The 13,222-nt window shown below is 41.3% G+C and overlaps 1 protein-coding gene across 1 annotated transcript in view; it reads left to right on the forward strand.

The window, feature by feature from the left end:
* The first annotated feature begins 1,103 nt into the window (after positions 1–1,103).
* Positions 1,104–13,222, forward strand: part of GUCY2C (guanylate cyclase 2C) — a 50,477-nt gene continuing 38,358 nt past the window's right edge. Inside the window, exons 1-6 of the mRNA XM_033162204.1 lie at positions 1,104–1,750; positions 3,020–3,138; positions 5,195–5,262; positions 7,414–7,629; positions 9,031–9,152; positions 11,617–11,713. Of these exons, the coding sequence (XP_033018095.1) occupies positions 1,543–1,750; positions 3,020–3,138; positions 5,195–5,262; positions 7,414–7,629; positions 9,031–9,152; positions 11,617–11,713 (830 nt within the window). The 5' untranslated portion in view covers positions 1,104–1,542. The remainder of the gene's footprint in view (positions 1,751–3,019; positions 3,139–5,194; positions 5,263–7,413; positions 7,630–9,030; positions 9,153–11,616; positions 11,714–13,222) is intronic.

Genomic DNA, 13,222 nt, shown 5'->3' on the forward strand with positions numbered 1-13,222 from the left:
ATATTTATTTATTTAAATTGGTCTCCCACCCTTTGTCAGTTTCTGATCCCAGGGTAGGTCACAGAGTAAAGGTAAAGGAGGCAAAGGGACCCCTGACCATTAGGTCCAGTCGTGTCCAACTCTGGGGTTGCGGCGCTCATCTCGCTTTACTGGCCGAGGGTGCCGGTGTACAGCTTCCAGGTCAGGTGGCCAGCATGACTAAGCCACTTTTGGCGAACCAGAGCAGGGCACGGAAACACCGTCACAGAGTACAAACCACAATATTAATTATGATACAATAAATTCATCTGCAACCTTTAAAACATAATGCAGCTAACCGAAGCAACTATTTGATAATTGTCAAATCTGCTCTGCGCTCCCCCTCCTCACCCCCTTAGGACCTAGGTGAAGAGATCACACAATCTTTATACATTACAAGGAATTGGGGCTGGCCCAAGTCATTTTTGTACCTGAGGTGAACCACAAAATTGTGCTCTCCTCATTGCCAGAGAAAAAAATTGGGAGTGAAGATTGGTATCAGGAATAAAGGGGGATTAAAGATCTATATTGGATCCTGCCACCTGAGGCAGTCACCTCACCTTGCCTCATGAGTGGACCAGGCCTGCAAGGAATCCTTCTTAGATCATGTTGTACAGTTGCTTAGGGTAGCACAATATATTGGAGTCGCTCTAAGAATTTTCTGTGCCATTTGGTGTTTGTTTTTTACCATATCTAATTTGTGAGCAACTCCATCACTTCAAATATAAATACAGCTACTGGTATTAATCATGACACTAATTATTTCTCTGAAGGCAGTGAGGAGAGGTTGAGAACCTGCATTCATTTATAATCCATACATTTTAGTTAATTTATCTGAATTTTGACAAATAGATCAATGGTAGATCGTTCATGGGCATTTTTAATTGATTGGTTCTTTGGAAATGCCATCCTATGAATATGTGTGTGTGTACGCATATGGAGAATGATACAGCCAGATGTTTTTTGTTAGCAGCAGGTCAAACACAAAAAAAATGAAAATAAAAACTTGAAGTAAAGCATAGTGTTTATTTAGTGCACACGGGAACTTCCTTTTTGCCTCCCGTTTTACAGCTACCTTGAGTTACTTGGAAAAGCAAAACAAACAAGAGGCAGCCATCTGATTTATCCTTCTGCATTAATGGTCTTTTAATTTTATTTCCATTTTAACTGGTTTTCTTCCATTATCTTCTTGGCCCCTCCTCTTCCCCTCTACCCATCATGTGTCTTTATCTCGCGGTGACTAATGCCTCGGTTTTATAGCTCTAATGTTCTCAATGGCAAACATGAACAACCAACCTTTGGCCCATTCGCATTTCACAAGTTTTGCTGCTCTTATATGCTCGCAAGCAGAAGTACCAGCTGGGCAGGTGCGGGTGGGAAGGGAGCTAAGAAAGGGAACGGAAGGACGTATTTGAGAGAAGAAAAACTTGACCAAGTGGTGGTCATAGAGCAAATATCCTCACTTTAAAATATCAAGCGTGCAGTACACGCAGGAAGCAACGCTGGCATGGACTACGAGGCATCATGAGAGAACAAAAAGTGGATCAGATTTTGGGGGCACTGCTTTTCTTGACCCAGCTTCTGTGGCATGCTGGTGGCGTGAGCAGATGTGACGCAGGTGACTACGTGATCAATGTAATGCTCATGAATGACTCTATGCTTCCAGTGAGTGCGGGAGAAATAAAACCAGCTGTGGAATGGGGCATAGAACTGGTGAAATATGACCTGAAAGGTAAGGGCACTTCAGTATCTTTTGAATGTCAAATGTCAGGCCCTGAGTCTATACAACAGAATGCTTCCACAGGCTGTCTTCCTTTCTGCCTAGCACTGCTGCTCATGTATTATCCATCTTTCACCACGTGAACCATGCAGTAGTCACAGTTTTATTGTCTTCTGGGTCTTGGCAGAAAGGTGGTTGACGGTTACGATTACTTTGGCTATGGTTGCCATTATGTAAATCTTTTCAAGCTGTAAGCTGCCTTGAGCATGGTTTTAACTATGGAAAGGTGGGATTAAAAAATAAAATGACGATGACGATGATTCACTACTATACTAATCGGGTGCTTATGTGTTCCTAAAAAATGTGACAAACCTGAGCAAGGCTACTTCCTTTCCAGGAAAAATCCCCCACCCTAATATTCCATGAGTGTCTATTTTAAAACTGTTTTTAGTTACGTGAAAGACACTTCCCTATCTGCAACTGAAACAAACGTCACTATCTGTCAAAACAAGCAAACAGAGAGTATGATCCTACTGCACGAAATGACTGTCATTAGAAGTGCACAGTGGCCAATGCCTTCCACATGACAAAACTAGTGGAGATTTCCCTTGTTTAAAGTATGCTATTCCATTAACATTTCTCTTAAAGAAATGCTTTTGTGTTTTTAAAATTGTGATTTTATGTTGTGAACCGCCCTGAGATCTACGGGTATAGGGAGGTATGCAAAGTTAATATATTATTATTATTATTATTATTATTATTATTATTATTATTATTAAAGAGAAAATTTACATACTTGACCAGGCAGCCCTACAATCAACGCATAGTCTGATAATTATCAACTCTTTATTATTTATCTACTTATTTACACTCTGCTCCTTACAACTTGGTTTACAAGATTCACAACTTTATCATCCGTAAATCAATAAAATGAAAGCAGCTAAAAAGTTGTCTTAACTAAAATTATGAATTGGAATCATACTTTATTTTTAAAAGTATGTTTTAAATAAATATTTTTATATTATTAAACTTGGGGGTGCCTCCTGCTTGCATTGCTCACCTGCCACCCACTTACCATCCAGCTGGCCTAGCTCTGCAGCACATCTGGGCTGCCCACCACCCACACCCCTCAATAACTTGCTTACTTGCCTGCCTGCCTGCCTGCCTGTGCCACTGGCTGTTTTGTACTCATGTTGCAGCAGGCTGCAGCATCATGACATTTGTTCTTACAAAAACATTATATAGTTTCAGTACCTAACACTCCTGCGTTTCATGTTACAGCAAACAACCTGACTGTGAATGTCAGTGCCGCAGTTGATGGCATCGACACGTCGCTGTACATCTCCAATGGCTGCCGCACCAGCACCTGTGAAGGTGTGGAATTCATCAAGCAGATCTATGTGAGTATTAAGGCGCATATGTAGGAATCATCCTTTTAGGTCAGGAGTGGGGAACTGGATGCAGCCGGTGGGCCAAATCCTTAGCTCCCCTTCCACTTGCACATCAACTTTAGCAGCGGGCAGGACCACCCACCTGTCAGTCACATAACATAACGCTGATATCATTCTCCTCTGCCCATGCAATCCGCAAACCTCACTTTTGGCACGGACCTGTGTCTTTAACTGCCAAACCCCTGACATCAGGTATCATGTCAGGTGTGGGGCATCTGGGTGTAGTTTAGCCACAATGGCATTGTGGGGCCTAGTGGGGCAAATGGGGAGTCCTGGTGGACCTAGCTGCTCCCATAAACCAGGAGTTCCTCACCAAATAAAGAGCAAGTGATCTGGCTAGAAACCAAATACCGTATTTTTCGCTCCATAGGACGCTCTGGACCATAGGGCGCACCTCGTTTTAAGAGGAGGAAACCAGGGAAAAAATATTTTTCTGGTTTTCCTCCTCTAAAACCCATGGTTGTTTTTTTTTTTTTTTTTGAGAATCAGCTCAAAGTTTTGCAGCTTTTTTTGCAAAGGGAAAAGCCCTGCTTTTTGAGGATCAGTTCATATTTGTGCAGCTTTTGTAAAGGGGGAAAAGCATTGCTTACAAACCAGTAAGCACCAGTACAAACCAGTACAGACCAGTAAGCACCAGCAGGTAATAGGAAGCAAGAGGAAAGCAAACCAGTACAAACCAGTAAGCACCAGTACAAACCAGTACAGACCAGCAAGCACCAGTACAAACCAGTATGTACCAGCAAGTAATAGGAAGCAAGAGGAAAGCGAACCAGTACAAACCAGTAAGCACCAGTACAAACCAGTACAGACCAGTAAGCACCAGTACAAACCAGTACGCACCAGCAAGTAATAGGAAGCAATAGGAAAGCGAACCAGTACAAACCAGTAAGCACCAGTACAAACCAGTACAGACCAGTAAGCACCAGCAGGTAATAGGAAGCAAGAGGAAAGCGAACCAGTACAAACCAGTAAGCACCAGTACAAACCAGTACAGACCAGTAAGCACCAGTAGAAACCAGTACGCACCAGTACAGACCAGTAAGCACCAGCAGGTAATAGGAAGCAAGAGGAAAGCAAACCAGTACAAACCAGTAAGCACCAGTACAAACCAGTACAAACCAGTAAGCACCAGTACAAACCAGTATGCACCAGCAAGTAATAGGAAGCAAGAGGAAAGCGAACCAGTACAAACCAGTAAGCACCAGTACAAACCAGTATGCACCAGTAAGCACCAGCAAGTAATAGAAAGCAAACCAGTAAGCACCAGTAGGTAATAGGAAGCAAGAAGAAAGCAAACCAGTAAGCACCAGCAAGTAATAGAAAGCAAGAGGAAAAGTAACAGCCCCAAATGGCTGAAAAACTCAATTTCCCAGGATCCTACTGTGCAAGGGGCCTGGGCGGGGCAGGAAGGGAGCTATCTCCCTTATCTCCCTCCCCAATCTCCTGCAATCAGCTGTTGAGCGGGTTCCTTTCAACACTCTCTTCCCCTCTTGTTAGCCTTTAGCTCTTTCTAAAACAGAAAAAGCAGGATCTGCCTTTCCCCCCTGGGCAATTTGGCTCCAGGGACCATGCATTCGCTCCATAAGACGCACAGACATTTCCCCTTGCTTTTTAGGAGGAAAAAAGTGCCTCTTATGGAGCAAAAAATACGGTGCATCAAGCACTGGCTTGACGTACACATTCCCTTCCAGTTATGTATCAGTGTGCTTCACTGTAAATCTGTTTGTGCTACTATTTTAATACTTAAAGGGCACAGTCATTCCTCAGTCAGGCACCCTAGTGTACATAGCTTTAATTCATGCCCCTGTAGAGGCCATAGCGTCTCTCTTACTTTTTAATCTCCATTTGTGGGCTCTGTTATCCAACACTCATCTTGTCTTTATTACTGCAATGTCTTAGTATCTTCCAGCCATTTGCTCCATTACCACAGTATTACTTTGCATCTGCATGATTATCTGTTAAACTTTCTCCAACCCTCACCTCATGTTGGTCTTTTCTATTTCAGGCTGAACAAAAACTTGGGTGTACTATTCTAGGCCCAACGTGCACCTTTGCCACATTCCAGATGGTCTCGTAAGTATCTATCGTAAGTGCTCTATTCAAATAAGGCTAAATACTGAATAAATGTGATGTCTGCTTAAGAGCCTAACAAGGGGTGCCCTGACCACTTTTGGCTCTTGCCCTACCTACTGCCAACATGTGACTCCCAACAGATGCCCCTAGAAGGAATGCGGTGAGAAAAAACGGTTCCCTGCCCATTTTAAAGCATGAAGGAGGAAATGAAATGCAAGTCTTGCATCAATCCCCTTTATCAGCACCATTTAGAAAGAAGAACTGAGCACTCTTAATGGTTTAATTAGTGCATATTCTTCATAGGATGACATCTGGGTTCAAAGCGATGGGACTTACGCTGTGGAGCATGTTTCCTTTATGTTTGTTCTCACACACAGAGCTATGGTAACTATTCAGAGCCATCTGCCCAGTTTTTTTCTGAGATAATTTGTAGTATAGTAGGCCTACTCATAACTTTTTGGCTTCATATTTATTTTGAAATCAAGGCAAACAAAAGAAGAAACCAAATTATGTGAATACTTCAAATTAGCAAAGATGACAGAGGTAATCAGAAACCAAACAAATCAAAAGTTTAACAGTGAGTGGGAGTGTTATATATATTTAGAAAAACATTGTTCCCAAACAAAATCCTTAATATGCTTTAATTAACTTTCGCAAATTAAAGAACAGATAGATAAAGTATGTTATGTAAGAGCAATGAACAAAAAGGTGAAAAAGGACACAGTTAAAAAGAAAAAGAAGATGTAAGGACCTGTAGTGAGGTGGAGGGGAAGTCATCTTTAAAGACATAAGGTTGTAATGCTATTTAAAGTGGAGATATTCTGATTTTTCTTTATGTACCTTATTATGTTTTGAATTATGAGTGGAATAACTATTATTTTACAAATTTAATAAAGATTATTGCAGAAAAACAAAAGAAGAAAGGATTGGAAATATGGCCCATATTGATAAAGCATCTATCAATTAAGCAGCCATACTGGAATTATTTTCTTTTCTTCATGTGTGGGGGCCTTGTAGTAAGGTTAAAGCTTACTGGGAAATGATATATAATGAATTGAAAAGGATGTTTAAAATAACATTTGTTAAAAAAAAAAAAAAAGCTTTCTGTCGGGATAACCAGTTTCTGGGATAACCAGTCATCTGAGAGCCTGCTCCGGCTGGTTATGAGGGTCCGCTGGTTATGAGGGTTCCTGAAGGTCGTGAGGAGTTTTCGGAAGTTGCAAAGGTCTGAAGAGGATAGGACAGGCAGCAAGAAGCAAAGCAAAAGGTGTGGCTGAAGAAGCAGGAAGGAGGCCAAATAAAGACTGCAGTCGATGGTTTCAAGTGCACTTAATGCGAGCGAGCTCTCTGTCTCTCTGTCGCTCTGCTCGTCTCGTCGCCGAGCCAACAGGAGCAGGGCTATTTATTAGCAAATTATGCAGCGTCATCAAATAAGCGTTAACCAATAATAATACGGCAATAGCGAGTGTTTCCGGGCGGGAAACCAGCCTTGTGACCGTTACCAGGAGGCTTCCTGGTGCGCTTTCAGGGAGGCGCAGAGGGATCCAGGCTCCAATCTCCGGCCGGATCTTTTTTCCTTCTGCGCAGTAGCGCGGAAGGATTTGTAAAGCGGCTATCGCGTGGGAAAATCCAAAAACGTATTCCCACAGCTTTCCTTTTGGGAATTATAGAGGTAGAACTACCTAAACTGTATAGCAATTTATTCATGTATGCGACTACAGCGGCAAGAATGTTATTTGCCAAAAAATGGAAAGAAGAAGTCCTGACGAAAGCAGAATGGATACAAAAACTTATGGAATGTGCAGAAATGGCGAAAATTACTGGAAAAATAAGAAATCAAGATAACAAAAATTTTATAATAGATTGGAAATAGTTTATTGAATATTTACAAACAAACTGTAAACAGATAAGAACATTGGCAGGATTATTGTAATAACCTGCAGTTTCATAAGAGCATATAATTAAAGTAGATGAATAAAAGAATAAGTTAAGTTAATTTAGGATATGCAGGAAATGTAAAAAATAAATTTAAGGAACTGCAGAAAGAAGAGGAAGTCCAGTTTTGAAATGTTAGAATGATTGTAAAACTATTGAAATCTATATAATTTAAAATCATAAATAAAAATTAAAAACTTTTTTTTTCTTTTGTAGATTAGAGACGGAGTTGATCCCACCTCTGATCTCTGCAGGGAGTTTTGGGTTGACTTGTGATTACCAAGAAAAGTTAACAAGGCTGCTGACTCCAGCCAGGAAGTTGAACTACTTCTTGGTTGATTTCTGGAAGAATTCCACGTTGCCATTCAAAAGTGTCACATGGGAAACTACTTACATCTATAAGGAAGACAATGACACTGAAGATTGCTTCTGGTAGGGAACTTTCCCAGTATAACCAATGTTTCAATTCTTTTTCAAGAATTGAAAAAGAATTGAAACATTTCTGTTTTTACAGTTTTCTGTTTCTGTTTTTACGTAAAAGGCTTAAATCACATATTGATAGTATTGTTGACTACTTGCAATGGGAATTGGCTATGCAGTTTGAAATAATAGGATTTTCTAAAACATCTTGGGAATTCACATGTGGAACAGAACCAAAATTCAGTGTTCCAGAATTATTATCACACACCCCCACCCCTTGAAGGTAAGTGTTGTGGGGGGGGGGGTTGGGAATTAGGGTATAGTATTAAAAAGAGAGTTCCCTGGATGCCTAAGATCCAGGTTTGGGGCAAGTACTTTGGCGAGAGAACCCCAGCAGAGATTTAAAATCACAAAATAATATACAGCAAAGTAAAGTGTGGAAATGTAAGAACTTTAAAATATTTGCTTCTAAGCTGCTTCCAGAGTTCCCCCTTTCCTTAGCATAGAAAGAGACCACACATTTGGTAAGTTAAAAATTATTTACTTACAAACTCTTCAAGGGTTGGATTCATGTGCTTTTTATATAGCAGGAAGAAAATACAGGCAGAAAAACTTAGGTTTCAAAATGGTGAATGTTTCTAAATTATTTGTATAGAAACATAAAGATGGAGTGAGATTGTTTACTCTTGCTTGGGGATGGGGTAAGGACCCAAACCAATGGATTCAAGTTACAAGATTATGACTATACATTAGGAGAAACTTTCTGAAAGTAAGAGCTGTTAGACAGTTAGATTTCCTTGGAAGGTAGTGGACTCCCCTTCTTTGGAGGTTTCTAACCAGAGGTTAATGCTTTAGTTGACATTCCTGCATTGCAGGGGGTTGGACTAAATGACCCCCAGGGTCCCTTCCAGCTCTACAATTCTATGATACTATGTTCAACAATTTGGTTTCTGAATTCTGCACCAGCAGCAGTTTCCGAATTGTCTTCAAAGATAGCCCAACATATAACATATTGCAATAGTCCAACCTAAAGGTTACCAGAGGTTAGGCAACAGAAATTATGCTATCTCTGTCAACATAAAGGCACAGCTGGGTCACCAAATTAAACTGATGGAAAGCACTCAGCACTTCCAAGGTTAATTGATCCAGAAGTACCCACAAGCTATGAACCTGTTCCTGCTATATTAACTGTTATGTAAATGACTGCTAGGCTAGTGGAGATGGCAGAAAAAAATGAACCTATGCTTACAGAATAAATATATATTGGTTTGTTCAACATATTAATTGTTCTAATAGTACTGATATGTGTGAGGTACCTTACTTTTTAGAGGCCCTCACACCAAACCTTTAGCCCAAATCTATGCCATTGCCACAAGCTGATTTGCAACATTCATTTCCTATTCCAATTTCAAGGTATATGAATGCCCTGGAAGCTTCAGTCACCTACTTCTCTGCAAACATGAAATTCCGGGAGATCTTCAGGAGCTCAATAGACCTACAGAGCATTGTGAATAATCCAAAAAGAAAAAGTAATGGTAAGGAGAAATAAGAGTTTGATTGTTTCTTTTTTATTTTTTTCCTGTTTATTTTTTAGTGGTTCTTGTTTCTATCTACACGCAGCCTTGAGTCCTGCCAGGGGAAAAGGGAGAAAAGTGAATTAATGAAAAAATAAATAAATAAGAGTACTTTGTATCTGAAGTCCATTTGGTTATACTTTCTGGGCATTTATAATCTGAATATCAAACGGTGAATTATATTAATGGAAGAGGAAAGAAGTAGGGAGAGAGAGAGAAAAAAATTCTGTGCTGTACAAATTTTCCCCGCTGCTGTTTCCTGAACACTGTTTCGCTGCTGATACTGGGCTCAAAAAGGGTGCTGCTTTCCAGAAGAAGTCTTAAGACTCTTTTTCTAAAGACCTTCTTGCATAGATTGTTTCTGAAGATGTAGCGTTATTATTCATATTATTTAGCAGTGCATTGTGTAAAGTTAAACTGTGCAATTGGTTTCCAGAAGACATGGGGACTGTGATCAACTTAGATACCTTTAAAGGAGATTAGGCAGTCGTGGAAGATAAGGTTTTGATAGCTACAAGCCATGTTTGGCATATATTGCGTGGCCAGGCGGGGTTCCCCAAACCCTGGGTGGCCCCCAAGTGGAATAATGACTCAAGACAACGTGCTATGGGGTTAAAATTGGCCACAACTTTATTATGTTTCAGATGTAGGTAGACTTTGGCTCATGCACTGACTATTATCCCTCCCAGTCCCCCGCTGGGGATCTGTGGAACATCAAGGTTATCCAGAGTGTGTGTGGGGGGGGGGTGGACTGGCTTCAAGTATAGAGCCCGCCCCCCGTTACGCCACCGTCGCAGGGGAGAGCAATGACAACGGCCAATGCCTCCCCTCAAAACAACCCCTTTAACAGGGAACCCTGTGATCACCCCCGCCACAAAGAGGAAGGGGGCCATGGGTCACCGCTACACACCCACCCCTATTTAGAGAAGATAGACTAAAGGATTCCGCCCAAGACCTGAAACCGCCAAAGTTGTGACGTTTTGCTACAGGAAGGCAAAACCTGCCAATGCAGGGAAATTCCTTTCCGGCTCTTCAACAGGTGACCTTGACGTAGCAGCGCCCACGTACCTGTGGAGAAAAGGTTAACCTGCAAAATAAGGCTTAACTGAGGGTGGGTAGGGTGGGAGAAGCTCTGGAGCCAACTGACGATTCCCAGGTAAGATCCTCCCCCTATTGTGTGGGCAGGGTGGTCCCTCCCCCTTCCTGGCATGATCACCTTGGCAACGCCTCCCTAGGCGGGATTGGGCAACTGGCTGAGGTAGGTGGAGACCTCCAGGTATCCCACCCGGGGAAGGCGAAGCCAACCTGTGCTAATGGGAGCAGCTGCATAGGGTCCAGGGGGCTGCGTGTGACCACGCAAAGGGTGCCCCCCATTTAGTACTACACCTCTGAATACTGGCAGTCATTGGATGGGTTTAAACAGTGTGGGGAAGATTGTTATCGGTGTCCCGCTTGTAGGCTTCCTGAAACCATCTGATTTTCTACTGTTGAAGTAAGTATGCTCAGTGCTTTTCTCCTAGAAAAAGGGTCCCAGTACTCACATGAAGTAGCTACAGTAAGTACCACATTTTAAACCAGTGCTTTTCTCCCAGAAAAAGGGTGCTGGTGTTGTGTACCCTTGAGTACTCCCAGAAAAAGCACTGAGTATGCTGGACCAGATGGTAAGGCTTATCCAGGCATCCCCAAACTCGGCCCTCCAGCTGTTTTGGGACTACAGCTCCCACGATCCCTAGCTAGCAGGACCAGTGGTCAGGAATTATGGGAATTGTAGTCTCAAAACATCTGGAGGGCTGAGTTTGAGGAAGCCTGGGCTTATCCATACTTACCTTTCCTCTGCTCTTTACAGACATGGTCCACCCTTTAAAGCTCTGTGTCTAAGTGTCCCCCTTTTTTTTGCTCCAGAGCTTTCCCTGCGGAAACCTGCTCTTTAAAGCTCAATCAGAGCAAGCAAAAATCCCAGGGGTGGGTTGAGGGGGACACACACATGCTCAGACATGGAACTTTTAAGCAAAGACCTGTGTCTGGAAAGAGCCGAGCAAAAGGTAAGTGTGGATGGGCCATTCTTTTTCTTTTTATGTTTCTTTTTATATTTTTATGCAGCTATGTTCTTCCTCCTTCTCATTGTCTCCTAGAGCACTCAACTCCCACTCCAGTGCAGGAAATGAGCCTATTGCTTCTCTCCTTTGCTCTCGGGAAGAACTTTTAAATGCCAAAATGGCGACCTACTGGAAGGCTACTTCCTCTCCTGATAATCATCTCATTTACATTATTGATCTCTAGATCCTGCAGAAGTTTTCTGGGACACACATGCCTGCAATGAGGATCTGCTCTGATGCTTTTACCTCTTCTAAATCCAGTATTCTCAAAGTAGGAATAAAAATGGCTTATCCGCTGACTCTCTTGTCTATCGTGCTCTTGTTTGCAGTGATCATCACATGTAGGTCTCCAAGTGACCTTAAAAGAGTCCTAGGAAAAGCAGAGGTGGATGAGGACATAGTTATCATCCTGATAGATCTTCACAGGTAAAAACATTACAATATTGGGGGTGGGGTTGGAATCTAATGAGTAAAAAGGCCATTTTATATGTGGAATAGTTTTCCCCTCAAGAGTCACACTGAGTATATAATTTCATTTAAATAATAATATTCCTGTGCCAGTGTAACCTAAATTTTGCACTACAATTAAGAATGGGGGGGTTACTCTGAGACCTATATAAATCCTGTAAACAATATTATTTTATAAATATGATTTTCTGTCACTGGTTCCAATTCTGCTAGAAATGGAGTAGGACAAAGCACGGAGAATCCCTTCATTGACTTCTAAATTTGCCACCATAAGGTATAGAAGAGAAGCCTGTGTGTGAGCGTTTAAACTGCTGCTGCTTGTTAAGTTCTGTTTTAACTTATTTCCATAATTTGTTATGATTGAAAAGCACGTCTTCAATAATGAATAGGTGTATATATCAGCAGGGAATTATGAAAGTTTTGCTTAGTAAATCTGTTTTCCATTTCCTTCAAATTGAAGCCCATTCATTCAGATGTCTTTAGATTGTTCTAACATCCTAACAAGTACAAATCATTAAGGAATTTGATTATAATCTCAAAGCTTTCTGCTGGATTACTGTACGTTTCTGTAAGCTAAGCACTATTCACTACCAAAGGGGTTCTAAGAAGGGAAGAATTTGTAAAATGCTGGACGAGATAATAAGAGTTCAATTTTTGGAACTGCAAACTGAAGGAGAGAAAAATGTTTATTCATTACCATGTTGAGATTTCCACTGGTAGGCATGCTACAAGACAGTTTTGTTTTGGGTGGCGATAACATAGGCTAGGTATATAGTTTCGGAGGTAAAATATAATGATAGGTGGAAAGGTTAGGCCTCTCTTCTAGCACACCACTACATTGCTTCAAATTGCACAAAAGCAATGTGTAGGTCTGGTTGTCTAACTTTATATTCTAGGCCAGTGTTTTTCAACCACTGTTCCGCGGCACACTAGTGTGCCGCGAGATGTTGCCTGGTGTGCCGTGGGAAAAATTGAAAAATTCAAGATAATTACTTTATATATAGTCAATATAGGCACAGAGTTAAATTTTTTAACATTTTCTAATGGTGGTGTGCCTCGTGATTTTTTTCATGAAACAAGTGTTCCTTTGCCCAAAAAAGGTTGAAAAACACTGTTCTAGGCAAGTCCCTGTGAGAGTCCTTTTTAAAAGGTAACAATCACACAAATTACTGAAATATAAATAAGCAACCCATTCCTTCACAAAATCAATACATTCACCACCTGCATGCTGCCAACATGCACTTTTTCTTGTTGACTTTTAAAAATCTGTGAAATGGGTGAGCAATATTCAAAACTTGCTTTCACATTTTTCATTAATGCACTCAGCAATTGCAACAGTGCTAGGAAACGGCTACACACCTCACACCTCAAGTCATTGGCAGCAATGTCAGTCTCAGTCCTACTGCATCAGAGGAGTCTTCTGATCTTCTCCCTCGTTAACACATCTTGCCAGCTACTTATAGTTCT

Source organism: Lacerta agilis, chromosome 10, assembly GCF_009819535.1.
Source record: "Lacerta agilis isolate rLacAgi1 chromosome 10, rLacAgi1.pri, whole genome shotgun sequence".
NCBI classification, from domain to species: domain Eukaryota; kingdom Metazoa; phylum Chordata; class Lepidosauria; order Squamata; family Lacertidae; genus Lacerta; species Lacerta agilis.